Consider the following 19,342-nt stretch of genomic DNA (forward strand, 5'->3'; position numbering starts at 1 on the left):
GGACTTTATCATTATTTATATATAGCAACACCTCAAATAACTATCATATTACAAAGTACCAACATATATCATGGTTGAATACAATGTATAATTGGAATTAGAATCCATGAGTTCCTTTGGCCAAATATAAGCTACAAGGTTGCAGCAATTATCAACTTTGTAGCAAGTCGTGTTCAACAAAATTGAATAATGTTATACCATCTTCATTAGTACTCCAAATTGCATTCACATACATTTATAATGTTATAACCATCTTCAATCAAAACCTTCTATACATACCATTCCTTTGCCTAATTAACATAAAAATACTCATACCCCAATACAAAGTTCAAAAAAAATCCTGCAATAATTGTGGATCAGACTCTCTAAAAATTATGTAATCTGGATAAATGTTGATCAAGCTCTCAATTTTATAGTACATCCAACTAAGCAAATTTGGTTAACCTTGGTAGTTATGAAAGATAGTTATTTGAAAGTTAATTTGTTAGTCAATTCCGGAAGTTATAGATTAGTTATCAAGGTAGTTAATAGTTAGTTATTTATGAAGAGTAACAATTTATAATGGTTAGAAAAGTTGTGCCAGATGTATGTAATCAGTAGTGATTGTTATTAATAAAGTTGTAACATTTTCTTGGTGATATTGTTGTTTGTTTGTTTGATGTTGGTGTACCTGTGTGCAACAATTTTGAAGAAAAATGTTATGGATATCTGGATGTAACATGACAAATTGAAACCATCAGGTAGACATTTCAACGAACACGTTACAGACATTGATTAGCACCATATATAACCATCAAGTATGATGCTACTTTTCGTTTTCAAATTGAATGTATTCTAAAGTCCCAGGATTTACCAAACAATGTTAACTTCAAGTCATCAATAGATCATCTTGTTCTAGTATAGGTTTCATACTGCCAGAGGAAGAGTCATGAGAGAAGATAAGGGGCCATGAACTGAAACCTGCAAAGGGACTTGAGTGGATGAAATCATGGCTGAGGTAAGGACGACAGGGACCTGTGGTACTGATGCTAAATATTTTCCGAGATAGGGGCCGGCATCCTCAAGCTTCTTTAAATTACTTTGAAATCTATGTCATAAAATCAAATGAAATTAGTAATCTCAAACTGAAATAAAAAAACCATAAGCAAATCGAGGGAAAAAACTATTGCGATTATATATTGGATCCGAAAGTGATCGGAGGGCGGAAAACAGGTTAGTCGTCGGATCTTGAAACCAAATTTCGCACGGACAAAAGAATGGGCGGCAGTTTCACAAGAATCTGTCGATGATGGAGAGGAAACACTACATGACCCAATGTTATTGGCTAAAACGAGCTTTGACCTATATCAACTTGCTGTATATGAGCTATGAAATAGAACACTACTACCACACATATATATTGGAGGAAAAAAGGGAGAGTAAAAGGTGAAAACCTCATGAGTCAATTTGGTATCGTGTTAACCATCGTCTTAATTGGTAATTTCTTGCAATAAGATCTTCAGCATGTGTGATTATATAAGTGTAGTGCATCTCGGGCTGTTCAGTTCCAAGTTCCATGGCGAAATTAGAGGAAGCGAACAAGTTGGGAACGGTGATTGGGATAGATCTAGGGACTAGTTATTCCCGTGTCGGCGTTTACAAAAATGGTCAAGTTGAAATCATAGCAAACGACCATGGAAACCGTATCACTCCATCATGGGTGGCGTTTAGGTTGATCGGTGAGACTGCAAAGAATCAAGCAACCAAAAATGCCCACAAAACCATATTTAATGTTAAGCGACTAATTGGAAGAAAGTAATTAACTTTTCAAATATTCTATATAAATCTTGATAGATATTGGTATCATAATTTTTGTAAAACGTATTACTTAATTAGAATCGAGTCTTTTGTATAACAGGTTCGAGGACAAAGAAATACAGGAGGATATGAAACTTGTTCCTTACGAACATGGATGGAAAGCCTTATATCGAAGTCAAACTTAAAGATGGTGAAACTAGGGTTTTTAGTCCTGAAGAGATCAGTGCTATGATTCTAACCAAGATGAAGGACACCGCATAAGCGTTTCTTGGAAAGAAAATTAAAGATGTTGTTGTCACTGTTCCTGGTTAGTAAGTTAACAACATGACAAATCGAGAATTAAGTTTTGGAACCTTTTAAGGATTAATTTGCTTTTCGATATTTCATGCAACATACTTTAACGATGCACAAAGGCAAGCTACAAAGGATGCTGATGTAATCGCTGGACTGAATGTCATTAGAATCATCAATGAACCTACTACAGCAGCAACTATGGCATACGGGTTAGATAAGAAACATGGAGAGAAGAACGTATTGGTTTTTGACCTTGGTGGAGGCACATTTGATGTTAGTATCTTGTACATTGATAACGACCTCTTTGAGGTTCTTGCCACAAATGGAGATACCCATCTTGGAGGTGAGCAATATATTACATGAGGTGTTTTCATGTAGATATCTTTCATTCTTTCTTTTGGATGTGGCTCCCCATACGCTTAGTATTGAAACCATTGACGGGATGATGACCAAATTGATCCCCAGGAACACCGTCATCCCAGTCAAGAATCCCAAGTGTTTACGACCCTACATGATCAACAAACCGCAGTCTTGATTCCAGTGCATGCATTTAATTTTTCTTTTTCCGTTCATCGATCTTCTTTAAGACCTAGTAAATTTGAGATGTTTATATGTTTTGTAACAGGTTTTTGAAGGTGAAAGAAATCTTACAAAGGATTGTAGGCTTCTTGGGGAGTTTGATCTTACTAGCATTCCTCTGGCACCAAGGGGAACCCCGAAAATCAAAGTGATATTCAAAGTAGATGCCAAAGGTATCTTGAACGTGGAGGCCGAGGTTGTGTGACCTGGTAAAGCAGAAAAGATCATGATCACAAACAATAAAGGGCGATTGATCCAAAAAGATATTTGGCAAATGGTTCATGAAGCAAAAGAGTTTGCCGAGGAAGACAAGAAAGTTAAGGAAATCATAGATTCTTGTAAAGCGATTGGAACTTGTGTGTGCAACTTAAAGAACCAAATGAATGACAAAGATATATTGGCTGACAGTTGGAGTGCAGTGAGAAAGAGAAGATGGAAACGACAATGACCGAGTTTCTCGAATGGATGGATGATAACCAGATGGTGGAGAAGGACTGCGATGAGAAACTGAAACAGTTGTAAGGCGTATGCAATCCAATCATAACGACTTGTATGGTTAAAGGATGAAAATGTAATTTTGATCAAACTCAATTTAGTTCGCAATAGCCGGTAGATAGCTGGAAGTTGTATCTTTTATTTGTATATAAGTGTTCGGCAAATATAGTTGTAAACTTTTAAAACATGTAAAATCACATAAAATGGCATCTTTGTAAAATATAAAGTAGAAAAATATTTTTTTTTAATAAAAAATAATTAAGTCAATTTGCAAAAATATAAAAGATTTTTTTCTTAAACGCTACATGAACTAGTTTTTGGATTTTGGGTGTATTGTTTAAGATAAAAACTATAAGCTCCTACATTCAAACGAAACTTTTTTTCGAGATTTTTTTTAATAGATAAAAGATAAAAGCTCCCAAAAATTGTGTGTGGAACACGTCCCAAATCTCAAGCTTGGCTCGATTATAAACTCGAGCAGATTTCAAAACATTTTTTAGTCAACTTTGTCTATTATCACTAATTGCCTCGACTCAAAAACCCAAGCCTTGGTGAAGACTTTGAACTATAAATTAAGGAATCATAATTTTTTTTAACCTAAAGAAACAAAAATGATGTCATATTTTTTTCTAGTATATTGTTGGACGCAATACCTATAGGTAGACATTTTATGTAGTGCAATTGATGTGAAATGTCATAAATATAAAAACGAACACCACTTGAATAATAGGGACCACAAAACCGAACAAAAAGTGGTAACCAAACAAAACAAAATAGTCGAATACGATAGGGTCCATCACAAAAATTCATAAAGGTCAAGCAACCAGGATGAACGATAAAGAAACTTTGAAACCACCGTGAGAATCTATAAAGGTGTAGCATCCCCAAAAAGGAGGTATAACTTCTCAGACTTTAACCTTTTATATATATGTCAAGTTTGGTCCTTATGTTGAAAAAGGTGGCATTTGAGTACGCGGGGCGTACGTATGTGTACACTCAGCGTACTCATGCACTTAGCTTGATCGTGGAGGTCACCTAGTACGTTTGGCGTACCAGAGGGTACGCTAGGCGTACTAGGCTCATAATGAAACCCTAATACCTCATTGTGTCCCTATTTAAATAACATGATGGCTTCATTTCTAGCTACCATTACCAACCTCCAACCTCCTCCCAAACCCTAACCTCGTTCCTCTAGTTTGTGTGAGTGTAACCCATTTGGGTGTTCTTATGAAGCTTTTGGTGGAGAATGAACCTTGAAGGAAGGATAACTTGTGCTTCTAGCTCTTGGATTTGAGTTCTACTTCAGTTTGTGCATCTTCCAGAGGTATCAAGTTCAAAACTTGTTCATTTTTTGTTCTAGTTCTTGTTTTGGGTCATTTTTAGGGTTTTATGTCCCAAGTATGGAACTTTGTGAGTTTGGTGAACTCCAGAGCTATTCTTCTGTCCTTTTAGGTGTATTAGAGTGTTTTAATCCATAATAATGAGTGCTTGGACGTCTTAATCTCTCCATGCATGAGTTGTATGGTCTTTTGTGTTAAGAAAGTTAGACTTTTGGGGATTGGCTCTTGTCCAACCATGCAAAGGCTTAAAGTCAGCAACTTTATGAATCAAGAGGCCTTATTTAGCTCAGATCTATAGTTGGAATGTTTGTCTTAGCGGATTAAGACCAAGTGAAATGGAAAAGGGGAGTTTGAGGAGTACGTCGTGCGTACTCCCAGCTACGCGTAGCGTAGCGTTGAGGATATACGTCGCATGCTCAGCCAGTAGTACGCCCAACGTAGAGGGTTGTACGCTGCCCAACGTACTCGTTGGGCGTTGACTTTTGAGTTTTTGGTCAATTTGTGGACTTTTGGCCAAGGATGGGCAAAATGGTCTTTTTATCCTCGTGGGATTTAGTAGAGAGGCTCGGTCTTGCATTTTGGGGTTATTAATTATTAATTAGAGTTATATGTGACATATTTTAGGCTGAGTCTAGACCGGCAGTTCGGGTGCGAGATTCATTGTTTTTTGTGTGAGGTGAGTCTTCTCACTATACTTACATGTATGGTAATTTATGTGTGACCGGAGGGTCTTATTCGTATTATTGACCGGAGGGTCTTATTTGCTTATACTGAAATATGTGTTATTATGCATTCTGTCTGTGTGACTTATGTTATATTATTATGTGTATATATTGAGTTATGACCGGATGGTCCATACCGAGACGTGGGACCGAAGGGTCCTTATCGAGACATAGCCATGAGAGGCTTATTTATTTATGTATTTGTGTATGTGGTATTTTGGGGTAACTCAGTAAGCTTTGTGCTTGCAGTGTTGATGTAAATGTGTTCCGCTACATGTCAGGATCGCGGAAAGGTGTCGACATGATTGTACACACTCGTCTGCTAATGGGGATATTTGTGGATTCTTGGATATTCTGACTTTGTTTTATGATGTTATGTAATTGACAATTATATTTGACATGAGATGGTGTTAAAAACTATGTTTTAGGAATCTTAAAAATGAAATTTTTGTTTGAAAATTTTGAGTGTTACAAAAGGTCAAGCCAGAAAAGTTACACCGACAAGCGTCGATCAGACCTGGAGTTCCAGGTCGGGGATATAGTTCTCCTGAAAGTGTCGCCTTGGAAATGCGTCATTCAATTCAGGAAACGGGGCAAGTTGGGCCCGAGATTCATTGGTCCGTTCAGGGTTGTAGCCCGGGTGGGCAAGGTGGCGTATAGGCTGGATCTGCCAGCCGAACTCAGCCAGATCCACAACACCTTCCACGTCTCTCAATTGCGGAAGTGTTTGGTAGATGAATCGGCAGTGGTGCCTTTGGAGGATATTCAGGTCGACGACAGCCTGACTTACATCGAGCGGCCTGTGGCAGTCCTCGACAGGAAGTCGAAGGATCTAATGAACAAGAGGGTGGAACTTGTAAAGGTGCAATGACAGCACCGGAAGGGATCAGAGTGGACTTGGGAGCCGGTGGAAGAGATGATGGAGCACTACCCCAAGCTGTTCCAGGATCGAGCAGCAGACTTCGAGGATGAAGTCTAAAATAAGTGGGGGAGATTTGTAGCACCTGGTTCCTGGTACGTACTCCTTGTGTATAATATTTTAATTTTGTGCATTTTTTTGCCTTGGACTCGGCGAGTTGAAGGACCAACTCGCCGAGTAGGAGCGGGATAAGGCACGGGGTTTGAACTTTGGACTCGCCGAGTCGGTCCCCGGACTTGGCGAGTAGACCCTGTTTGGACAAAAACCCTAATCCGGGTGTTTGCACCCTATTTAAACGCTCTAACTTGGCCTCTTCATCCCTAACACTTCCAGAGAGCTGTAGAAAGAAACCCTAGCCCCCATATTGTTCTTGAGAGTGATTTTGGCTTTGTGGAGAAGGTTTGGAGCTTAGAGGAAGGAATAGGAGGTTGAAGTGTGCAAAGAGGGGAAGTAGATCCGGAATCTACACTGTGAGGAGCATCCATTAAGGTAGAAAAGTTCTTACCTTGATCACTAGTTCATTAGATCCCCTTTTTGTCCCAAATTAGTGGTTTTCAAGCCCTAAAACCTCAAACTCTATGTATTATGCTCTAAGTTCTGAAAGGACTTCAGATTGGTATCTTATGGACATCTTAGAAGTATAAAGTCTCTGCGGTTGGAGTTATTGAGGTCCCTTTTGAGTGTATGACCTCTTAAAGAGCTTGGATTTGCCTTCTTGAGCTTATAGGGCCATGCATGCACGTAAAGTTTGCAACTTTACGTGATAAGCATGCCCTAGGAGCATGGATCTATGGTCTTGAAGAGTTGCATGTCTCAGATTTGGTATGTATGGGAAGTGGGTCGAAGGGACTCGACGAGTCCCAAAGTGGAACTCGGCGAGTTCTATGAAGATGGTCTTAGACTCGGCGAGTTGGATGAACAACTCGGCGAGTCCTATGAAGATTGCCTGGAACTCGACGAGTTGTTCTTCAAACTCGGCGAGTCATATGAACTTTCACTAAGAAAGAGGGGTTTAAGTGTTGAAGGTCCAACCCTTCGTATCTGCACGCGAAATTAGCAATTTAACATGTAGTAATAGTCCCAGAACTCCAAATCCTCTTAAGGGATGCTCTGGTGAGGATTTGGAAGCGAGTAGGAGGTCTGCTCGTGGGACTCGACGAGTTGTTCTTGGATTCGGCAAGTCGGACCACAAGTCGGTTCTATAAGTCCCGAGTGGTGAGTTAAGAGTGACTCGGTGAGTGGGAAGAGGGACCTGGCGAGTAGGATCGGGTTAGTAGGAGAAGGACTCGACGAGTCTGTGCCACGACTCGGCGAGTCCAGTCAACTGGAAGTTGACTTTGACCAAGGAGTTGACTTTAGACCTGGGTTGGGTCAGTCAATTGACCAAGGGTATTTATGAGTGGCTAATCTATGTTTATGGATTTGTAGCCGGAGGATTACCGGTGCAGCAGCCAGACGTCTAGCAGTCAGACTTTCGGTAGCTACTTTTCGATGTGAGTTACCTTCCAGTAGCGGTGGGTCTACGACCACAATGTCGACCCACCAGTAGGAGTTGTATGATAGATGATTGTCTCTGTGATATTCATCTGGGGTTGCTACTACCTGTGTTTTGTTTATGTGTTATTATGATATGTTGCTATGTGATATGTGTTATGTGGTAGTAGTAGGGGGTGAAATAGTCTCCAGTATCCGGTCGTAAGGACCAAAGGGGAGGCCAGCACCCATATATGCTAGGCAGTATCCTCCGGTCGTAAGGACCGAAGGGGAGGCCAGCACTCAGATATGCTAGGCAGTATCCGGCCGTAAGGACCGAAGGGGAGGCCAACACCGAGATATGCTAGGCAGTATCCGGTCGAGAGGACCGAAGGGGTAGGTCGGGCACCCAGATATGCCCGACAGTATATGTATGTTATGTGATTATATGGTATGTGGTACAATGGGGGAACTCACTAAGCTTCGTGTTTACAGTTTTCAGTTTTGGTTTCAGGTACCTCTTCTTCGAAGGGGAAGGAGCTGGCGCGGTAGCGTCCCATCACACACACGCCTAGTATTCCGCACTACGAGACCCTCCTGGGAATTTGTACTCTGACATTATTATGTTTTATAAAATGTTTTTCAAGACATGCGATAACTTTTATGAAATGATATGAATGGTGAACGTTTTAATTCTAATGTTTGCAAAGTATATGTTTTAAAAATGAAATTTTTGGCTCGAATTTTTGGGATGTTACAGGGTGACACCAAAGTTTGGATGTATTTCCCGGTTGGACATGTATCCAAGCCACGAGCAGAAAACGAGCATGATAAGTTTTTGGTATTTGTGGCCAAATCTATTTTGTAAACCAAACCTTCAGAAATGGAATGAATGAGGCAATTTCCATCCATCATTAAGTGTAGTGGTTTTATACACATTGAATTCAGTATCGGATCAGAAACCACCACCTTCTTCCAATCTCCTCCATTTCCATCCATCTTCCACAGCTCAACACCAAATACTATAGAATTCAATCTAAAGACACTATAGACTCCATATACATTAATGCACCCTTGGTGATTGAAGCAAGTTATTACATCTGGAACTCCAAAAGAGGGAGTTGCTATCTCTGTGAACTTCTCTGTGTTTGTGTCGAACCTTTGTAACATCCATAAATTTTATGCCAAATTTACACTTTTTCAATCATAAATAAAACCCCAATAGTATTGTTTACAAAAATGTTTTCAAATCATTATTCAATTAGAGTGTCCTAAAAGTCAGATCATAAGGATGAGGAGCGGTACGGTCACACATTCGCCTTGCCATGATCTCCCGAAGTACCTGAAACAATAACTGTAAACTGTAAGCCCGAAGGCTTACTAAGCTACCCCCAAAATACCAATACCACACTGATAATATCATATCAGTAATAATCAATCAATCAACATGCATACTGGGCCATCGGCCTGACTGGACCGCCCTATAGGGCCTACAGTCTAACTGAATCTATACTGAGCCTTCGGCATGACTGGACTGTCACGTGTGCCTACAGTCTCCCCGGACCGCTCATAGGGTATGTTGGCCTTCAGCACAAAGCAGGATCGCCTCTGCCCAACCAACAAGCAAATAATCATGTGTGCATAACTAACATATACTGGCATATACAAACATCAAATATATTTATCTTATGGATCATCAATCATAGAAATCTCTCATAACTAGAGCACATGCCCAACAGGCCACTAACATACCAATCCCTAAGGATCATAAAAACATAACATACTCTCTACCCTGATTTCGATCTATCAGATCATAATCGCATATATCATAACATAACCATAACAACTAAAGGGTCGGCCTTGGTGCCTTAGACCCTTTTGATATAGTGAGGATAACTCGCCTTGCAGATGTCGACTCGGTAAATGAACTCCAAATCTCGGATCACTGCCAAAAACTCCACCACCTATTACCTTAATACAATCATACCCATCAGTTCCCAACCTTTCAAGGTACTCCATAATCCAACTAGTCAACCATTGGTCAAAGTCAAAGTCCTCAGTCAAGGTCAACAGTCCATGTTGACCCTTACTCGTCGAGTATGGCTACTCGCCGAGTTCCTTGAAGTACTTGTCCACTCGCCGAGTCACCAGAGTGACTCGTCAAGTTCCTTTGGTTTACGATCGAACTCTAAGGCCACTCGTTGAGGTTCCTTCTTGAACCTCGACGGTTACACACGCATACATAAATTGGGGAAACTTCAACCGATTCGCCGAGTTGTTCATACAACTCGTCGAGTTCTATGACAATCTTCATCAGACTCGCCGTGTTGTTCATCCAACTCGTCGGGTCCAGGTTCATATGACTCGCCGAGTCGACCTTGCGACTCGCCGAGTTCCTTCAGTCCTTAAGCCATACAGACTCTTTTAAGCCATGCAGTGGCTCCAAATTACTGATCCATGCTCTTAAGACATGCTTTTCACGTAAAGTTGCAAACTTTACATGCATGCATAGCTAAAAAGGATCTTAATGTCAAATCCAAGCTCATATTGGGGTTTCATACTCAAGGAAAGCTTCATACATGGTCAAACTCGGAGCTTTATGACTCTAAGACCCAAGAAGGGTCCAGATCTGAAGCAAAGAAAAGAAGAGAAGAGAAAACAAAGTAAGAAGAGAAAAGAAAAGAAAAGAAAGGAAAAAAAAAATTTGTCTTTCGTGCTCCCGAGTTAGAGAGAAATGGAAGAAAAGCTAAGGATGCGTTTGGCTGTGGAAAATTTTCCAAGAAAAACAAAAATTTTGAAAACGCGTTTGGTTCGTTCAGTTTTCCAAAGTTTTCTAAGAAAACAAAAATTTTCAGTTTTCCAAATTGTATGTAAATTAAAAAAGTGATTATTACAGTTTTCCAAAGTTTTCCAAATTTCTAAGATGAAAAATGAAAACTCCATCCGTTCCAACCAAACGCGTTTTCATTGAAAATTAAAAATGAACACTCAACCCTATTTTCTGAAAACATTTTCATAGAAAATGAAAACAGTTTCCCACAACCAAACGCACCCTAAACATTTTGTTCTTTTTTTTCAAATCCTTCCAAATCGGAAGAAAAGTTAGGAGAGAAAGTGATCATTCCATTTACTTCCACTTCTTTCCTTAATGAAACTCGGAAACACCAATTTCTCTTACTTTCCTTTCACTTTCACCAATTTCATTTCTTTTCTCTCCTTTAGTTGAACTTTGGAGTCGGGTGTTAGAGATATCACCTCATTTACCGAGCAAAATGAAGATGACGACCTAAACAATGGACGAAGACTAAATCTAAATAAATAAAACAAAGACGATAAAAAATATCGTATATATTAATAAATTAAATTAGGTGTCTTATTTTTTATTTTTTGTATGAAATATAATAAAAATATATATTTAATTGGTGTTAAAGAATTGTTGTAATTTTTTTCATATTAGTTTCAAATTAAAACAAAAAAAAACCCAAACAACGTGATAAACCGGTTTTTGGATCCGGTTTATGTTCGGATCCAAACCACGCATTCGGTTCGATTCTTTATGTTTGTCCAATTCTAATCTGAAGGCCTTCCTTGAGTTGACACAACTTTGAACAAGAATAATGGACTCGAATAGTATTGGGTGACCCATTGACTCCAAATGTTTTTTTTCCCTTTCGGCCCACAACTGCAGAAGGTGCAATCCAGCCACTTCTCGCAAGTCGAAAGGGTTTACGATTTGTTTTGTTTATCGTCTTTCATTATCTGCCGGAATATCAGTTGCCGGTGAATTAGGTTGAAGGGCAAAATGACTGAAGTAGCTAGCAACGTTGTTCACGAAGTATTAGGTCCAAGAGCACAGGATCTAGACCAGCCAATCATCGATTACATAATTAACGTTCTCGCGGATGAAGATTTTGATTTTGGATTTGAAGGCGAAGGTGCCTTTGATGCCATTGGAGAACTTCTCGTTGATTCCGGCTGCGTTACCGACTTTGATGAATGCCACTCTGTATGTACTTGTAATTATTTCGTTTTTTTATTGCTTTTTCGTTAATTTTGTTCTGTATTCACTTACAGTGGTTAGTTACGCGTAGTTTTACAGCATACTTTATTTGGTCATTGTTATCACTTTGTCTAATTTATGGCAAAGATAGATAGCTTAGCTGAAAGTACACAATTACTGATAACTAAATGGTAATCAGCTCAAACTGCATAGCCTCCACTCAAATTAGACAGTCTTTTCATTTTTGGTTTGATCATCCCTAACTAATCCAGCTTTTCGGATAATAATTACGTTAGTTTTGTGTGCCACACTGCCATTTATAGGAATTCAACTACTACTCTACTCCCCTGATTGAATCACTTCATTGTAAACAAATATATTTTCAATCTGATACACACAAAAGCAAGATTTGTTATTGACTTGTCATTACTCCTCAAACAATATTTATAGATTTGTAGCAGACTGTCTGAGAAATTCGGAAATCATGGTTTGATCAAAATAAAACCAGCAGTTAGAAGCCTTGCTACACCATTTAGAATGAACGAAGGAATGGATGAAGAGAAAGCTCCAAAAAGGAAACCTGAGCCAGTAGATGGTCCTCTGCTAACTGAACGTGACAAAATCAAGCTTGAAAGGAGGAAGAGGAAAGACGAGCGTCAAAGAGAGGTATTTCATATGTTATTGACTATTATGATTTATGACAGGCTATAGCAGGTCATAATGGTATAAAGAGGACCAAGTTCTTTTAACAACCAAGCCTGCTATATTAATCAAACTGATACTTACATTAACCCTTGTGGAAGTTATATCATTGGACATTGGTTACAAATTACACCTGTTAGAGCTTACACGTAATAAATCAACTAGGCTCTATAGACTTAAATATGTTGGTACAATAATATCTGAGCATTTGTCTTGATTCAAGGAGTGTAGTTAGTTTTATTTCTATGTTGTCATGTATAATTCCTATTTGTTGATTGATCAGGTGCAATACCAAATGCATGTAGCAGAAATGGAAGCAGCAAAGGCTGGAATGCCTGTTGTATCAGTAAACCATGACAATACTGTTGAAGGACCTTCAGTTAGAGATATTCATATGGAGAACTTCAATGTCTCTGTTGGTGGACGTGAACTTATTGTTGATTGTACTGTAACGCTTTCTCATGGAAGACACTATGGTGAGTCTTATTTTCAAGAAATCAGGACTTAATGTGTTTTTTTTTTTAATGTTCATAGCATCATGATGTGATCATGTGATACATTCTTTACAGGGCTTGTTGGTAGAAATGGAACAGGAAAAACAACTTTCTTAAGGTATATGGCTATGCATGCCATTGAAGGTATTCCTAAAAACTGTCAGATATTGCATGTGGAGCAGGAAGTTGTTGGTGATAACACGTCAGCATTGCAATGTGTTCTTAATTCTGATGTTGAGAGAGCACAGCTGTTGCAAGAAGAAGCCCGTTTGCTAAAAATACAGGTTTGGTTTTGCTCACATGTGCAATGTCTTTACTCTTTTTTCTAAAAAGACATAAACTTTTTATGATAATTGTAGAGAGATGCTGAACTGGAGGCTGAAGAAAAGAAGGATCCGAATGGGTTAAATGTAGATGATGGAATGGCTCAGAAGCTTGAAGTGATATACAAAAGGCTGGAGTTCATTGATGCATATACTGCGGAAGCCCGTGCTGCTTCTATTCTTGCGGTTGGTTTCTAATTTGTTTGATTTAGTGATTAGTTTTACATTTTTTTTGTTATATGAGTTGTGGGTTATGATCTTTATTAATTAATAATAATAATTATGTGAGGGTTTCAGGGTCTGAGTTTTACACCAGAAATGCAGAATAAGCCAACAAAAGCTTTTTCTGGAGGATGGAGGATGAGAATTGCTCTTGCTCGTGCACTTTTCATTGAGCCTGATTTGTTACTACTTGATGAACCTACAGTATGCCCCCCTCCCCCTCTCTTTCATATTTTAGGGTCTGTTTGGTTGGAAGGAATGGAATTGGATTCCTTCAGGAATGGTTTGTTCCATTCCATCAGGCAAAACAAACTTCTTTTTTTCATTCAAATGGGATGAACCATTCCATTTGTTCCCTGATCCATCCTACAAAACACCACCTTACATCTTTTAGACAATAAAATAAATCTTTTATTTTTTGTGCAGAATCATCTTGATCTTCATGCAGTATTGTGGTTGGAAGCTTACCTAACAAAATGGCCAAAAACATTTATTGTTGTTTCTCATGCTAGGGAATTCTTGAACACGGTAACACTTTTCTGCCCTAATATTCTTGTCCCATAAACTTTATATTTTAATTATTTAAAATCCATTGTTATAATCAAAATCTTGTTTCTTGCAGGTAGTTACAGATATATTGTATCTTCAAGGGCAAAAACTGACTGCATACAAAGGAGACTATGATACATTCGAGAGGACACGAGCTGAACTTCTTAAAAACAAACAGAAAGCCTTTGAATCAAATGAGCGTTCAAGGGAACATATGCAGGTTTTTCTTTTGCTTTATTTAATAATAATTAAAAAAAAGAAATGGAGAAAAACTATGCATGTATTTTTTTTTCTCTTTTAACATTTTTTTTTCTCTTATACTATTGCAGTCTTTCATTGATAAATTTCGTTACAATGCGAAACGTGCATCTCTGGTTCAATCTAGAATCAAGGTAAGGGTTACAAAAATCATCCTTATACTTTCTCATTTTTACCACATTTAGTCCAAAACTAAAAACTTCTTAAAGTTTGGTCCTTATTATAAGGTTCCATATCGATTTTGGCTTTGGAATCTTGAAATAGGGACCAAAACTGAAAAATGTTTTGGTTTTAGATTAAGCATGGTAAAACTTATAAAGCACAGGGACCAATTTTATAATTTATTTTATAAATGATCAGTAACTCTAACTCATAATATAATCATTTTTGTTGACTAATTTCAGGCACTGGAACGTTTAGGACACGTTGATGAAGTGGTGAATGATCCTGAGTATGTGCCACTACTGTCTCTTTGATATATTTCACACTTTTTATTTATTTATTTATTTATTTTTTATCTAATATATTTTTTTGTGTGTATGCAGTTACAAGTTTGAGTTTCCTACACCAGATGATAGACCTGGCCCACCTATTATAAGTTTCAGGTTTGTTGTTATTAAAATACTAAAGTATTGATGTAATATTTGTATCTGCTTAGTTATGTTTAAGTTATAATTTTTTTTTTGTTTTTTTAAATGTGATGATAGTGATGCTTCATTTGGGTATCCTGGAGGCCCAATACTGTTCAGGAATTTGAATTTTGGAATAGATTTGGACAGCCGTGTAGCAAGTAAGGATAATCCTTGTTTAGAATTGTGTTGTATAAATTTCATTTTGTAACTATTTTTATGCAAATTGATTTTCAGTGGTGGGGCCCAATGGTATTGGTAAGTCTACCATACTTAAGTTGATTTCAGGAGAGCTTCAACCAATCTCAGGAACAGTTTTTCGTTCGGCTAAGGTAAAACCCTAAACCCTAATCCCTAAGGCAGTGTGTTTGGTTTGCAGAAATTGAAGAGGGAATGGAATAAAGCTTTAGAAACAGAATGAATAAAATCATGTTTGTTTGTGACAAAGGAATGGAATTGGAATGTGATTCCCTTTCTTGGGCTGATTTTCATAGAAAAGGGGAGAGAGGGATGTTATAAATTACTTTTTTATTCTATAATCTTCAGTAACATGAATGCTTTTAAAAAATTCATGTGTTCAGGTTCGTATTGCTGTGTTCAGTCAGCATCACGTTGATGGGCTTGACCTTACCTCCAATCCTCTTCTATACATGATGCGTTGCTTCCCTGTGAGTTATGCTCTTTAATTCAATGGACTAAATATCTTAATATATATATATATATTTAATTTAAATATATAATATATGTATCATGCTTATTAATGAATTTTTTTTTGTTGTGCCGCAGGGAGTGCCTGAACAAAAGCTTCGAGGCCACTTGGGTTCTTTTGGTGTTACTGGGAATCTAGCTCTTCAACCAATGTACACCTTGTCTGGTATGTGTTTTTCTGAGTAAATTACATGTTTGGTCCCCGAGTATAGATTTTTGCATATTTGGTCCTAAAACATTCTCTTGCAGTTGAGGTTTTTGTAACATTTTTGGTTCCTGTTCCAAGCAAAATGACTATTTTTGGTCCTTAAGTATAGCCGAATTTTGCAATTTTAGTCCATTTGCTTGGAAGAGGGACTAAAAACATTAAATAAGGATCGCAATTACAAGGGAACTTTTTAGGACCAAATATGCAAAAATCAACTATACACAGGGACGAGAAATGTAACTTAGGCTTGTTTGTTTTTCTTATTTGTGTGGACTGGAGCATGTTTGTATAACATGCACAGCTTCTTTAGAATTTGGACTTACTGTTGTTAGTGGCATCTGTCAGGTGGTCAGAAAAGCAGAGTTGCATTTGCAAAAATAACATTTAAAAAGCCTCACATCATTTTACTTGATGAGCCGTCAAATCATCTTGTAAGTTTCAATCATTACTTTCTTTTTTATTCCATACAGAATGAATGGTCTGTCTCTGTCATCTGTGTCTATGGTTGTCAATCAGTCAATGAGTTGACTATTTGACTGTTGTACCCTTTTATCCCATTGAGATTACAGGATTGGGTAACTTTATGCATCTGTTAGTATTTAGTATTAGTATTATGTGAGATATGACACCCTCATTGTGCTTTGTGGGATATCACTATATATTTTTATAAACCTTTTTATTACTTATATAATCCCTGGTGGGATCATTGGAATCATTGCTAACTTTTTTTTTCCTTGAAAGCTTGAATTTTACCCTGAAAAAGAACTCCCTTTAGAGTTCTTATTTGCTAAACAATACCTTCCATACATTCCATTCCTTCCAAAAATATTTTGGACATGTTTGGTTTGTTGAGAACGGAATTGGGTTTCGAGATTCCATTTTATTGCCAAATTAACGGAATTCAATTCTGTTGGAATCTTTCAAACTCCATAATTGATGAATTTCACCATTCCTAAAGGAGTTGCCCTTTTTTTTTATTAAAAGACCAAAATACCCTTGTTATATAATGTCAAATAAAGATATATACAATAAATAAAAAAATATAAGAAAATATGAAAACTTATGTGGTAATTTGTAAATGCAGGATTTGGATGCTGTGGAAGCCTTAATACAAGGTCTTGTTCTATTCCAAGGAGGGGTTCTCATGGTAATTAATTATACTCTAATTCACTTTAACTATTTATTTAACCTTTTTTTTTATATAAATATTTATTTTATTTTGTGGTGATAACTGATGAATGTATTAAAACTTTCAGGTGAGTCACGACGAGCATCTGATTTCGGGCAGCGTCGACCAGTTATGGGCAGTGTCGGATGGCAGGGTGACACCTTTCAATGGCACCTTCCAAGATTACAAGAAGAAACTACAATCTTCATAAGTTCCAATTATAATAATGTAAGTGTATTATGAGATTTTATTCATCGTTTTTCTTGTTTTATGTTAACAAAAGCTTTGACCTCTCAATTAATATTTATAGTAAAGAAGATTGTATCAACTATCAAGTTTTATTTATTATTTACCTTTTTGCCATCCATTTCTCTGCACAAGCTCCTAAGTTAGGCTTTAACAATTAAATATGTTATAATCACTTTATATACAGCTGAATGCACTCATGATCGTAGTGTTTCTGGAATTTAATAAATAATGATTGCATAAAACATGAAATTAATATCATTTTTTTTTAAGATAATAGTATATTAGATGCGTAGGAATAGAAGGCATATTATCATCTCAAATTACATCACTCTATCAAGCTATTTATATTATCCATGTAATTAACATTTAATCATTTTTTTAAATCCAAATAAGCAAGGTAACCTGTAAACCCATAGTACTAGGTTATAATGGTAGTTTTTAAACAATTGAAAAGAGTTTAATAGTAAATCGTGTGTAAAAAAAATTGTGACTAAATATGTATTCAAAACGTAGTGACCTATTAGGTCATAAACATTTGTTTTTTTCAAACAATGTCCATTTTTATCTCTAGGGAATGCCCTCTGGAACTAGGCTGTAATATCACATATCATTGAGTCATATTTCTGACCCATGTGACACTAACTAACTTGATTTCAAGAACAGAGTAAGTAAGTCAAATATGATTGAAAATAGGAATGAAGCACTTGTTACTTGCCATCTTATAGGGGCAAAGTAAGTCGAGAGGGAGAGGCTTAGCGACATATTTATAGATGTCATCTCGACATATTGATCAATATTCATGTGTCATTTCGGGTCCTCGTATTTTATTATCCCAGTAAATGATCTTTCCTTGTATGTGAGTAAATTAATTACTCGCCAACACGGTTAAGACCATCTTGGCCCAAAACAACCAACTCCAAATTTCTCTTCATTTGAAGTGTTTTTGAGGTAGGCAAACGGAAGGAATCCAAAATTAGAGAGAGATTTGAAGTGAAATTGAAGTTATAGTTATAATCTCAACACTCTATTGTTTTTATCAAATTCGAAATCGATTCAATTATGTGATTCAACGAGTTTAGTATCGAGTTCTAATATTTAATGTTAATCTATTCATGGCTGATGAGATTTCATCTCTATGAAAAAATTAGATTAGGAAGCTTTGATTGCTGAAAATTTGAAACCCTAGCTTTATGAATTATCCATGAATTTGGATTTATAGGAATCTGATTTTGATCATGGATTATATAACATCCCATCTTTCTTTACATTTTAATATCACGAAAAATGACACTATTGCACATAATGTTTTACTCTATTAATTTACAAAATTTGGTCCGGACGACATTTAGTCCACTAAGGAAGTTACAACTAACTATCATCAACCATAATGAAGTATATTACAGTTACAAAAAAACGGCACTATGTTAATAGAACCATAACATTTTGGTCTCGTGGATATAAAGATACCAGATAGGAAAATAGTGTTAATAAAGATAGATATCACTAACAATTTATAATGATTTTAACATAAACAATGTTGATGTTAACATGAAAATTTATTGAAGAAATATGTTTATGATATACTTATGAGAAAACGACTACTCCAATCCCCATATGTTATGAATCTTGGGGCCACAAAAAGAATGGCAATCATTGAAGAATAGTAGCATTCAATAATTACACTTTGATAGTGTATTTTAGTAGGATTAGGAGATAATGGGTTAGTGGAAATGAGTAATGCCAAGATTCTTGAAATATTTAAACATTCATATTATCATATACATGTTATTTTGATTTTGTGTGAACAGATTTTTGATATAATTTGGAAGTCTTAAGTTTGAATATCAAATATATGTAATACTTCCTAATTTAACAATTTTCTTACTTTCAATATATATATATATATATATATATATATATATATATATATATATATATATATATATATATATATATATATATATATATATATATATATATAGGGTTAGGTTCATGTGAGACGGCCTAATTTTGTGAGACCGTGAGACACATTTTTTTATTTATTTTTATTTTTTTTAGTTAATTCAAGTTCCGAAAATAATATTTAAAAAAAGAATTTTTGGATTTTTCTATTTATTTTGCATTTTAAAATTAATTTTTAGAATATATACAGTGTAATATTCTATTAGAATATTTCACGTATTTTTCAAAAAAATAGGATTTTTTTTATTTTT

The 19,342-nt window shown here is 36.5% G+C and overlaps 1 protein-coding gene and 1 pseudogene across 1 annotated transcript; both read left to right on the top strand.

Moving 5' to 3' along the window:
* Nucleotides 1-1,458: 1,458 nt before the first annotated feature.
* LOC145059534 (luminal-binding protein 5-like) lies at nt 1,459-3,237 on the top strand (annotated as a pseudogene).
* An 8,090-nt stretch (nt 3,238-11,327) lies between these two features.
* ABCF3 (general control non-repressible 3) lies at nt 11,328-17,243 on the top strand. The gene is made up of 18 exons (XM_079005734.1): nt 11,328-11,625; nt 12,070-12,285; nt 12,605-12,797; nt 12,891-13,099; nt 13,175-13,324; nt 13,436-13,564; nt 13,787-13,888; nt 13,983-14,129; nt 14,239-14,301; nt 14,572-14,618; nt 14,713-14,772; nt 14,875-14,957; nt 15,034-15,128; nt 15,378-15,464; nt 15,583-15,670; nt 16,058-16,143; nt 16,797-16,859; nt 16,969-17,243. Exons 1-18 carry the CDS (start codon nt 11,422-11,424, stop codon nt 17,089-17,091), a joined length of 2,145 nt encoding a protein of 714 aa, XP_078861860.1. The 5' UTR covers nt 11,328-11,421; the 3' UTR covers nt 17,092-17,243.
* The last annotated feature ends 2,099 nt before the right edge of the window (nt 17,244-19,342 follow it).

This window comes from Lactuca serriola, chromosome 6, assembly GCF_051521515.1.
Source record: "Lactuca serriola cultivar US96UC23 chromosome 6, Lser_US96UC23_V15, whole genome shotgun sequence".
NCBI lineage: Eukaryota > Viridiplantae > Streptophyta > Magnoliopsida > Asterales > Asteraceae > Lactuca > Lactuca serriola.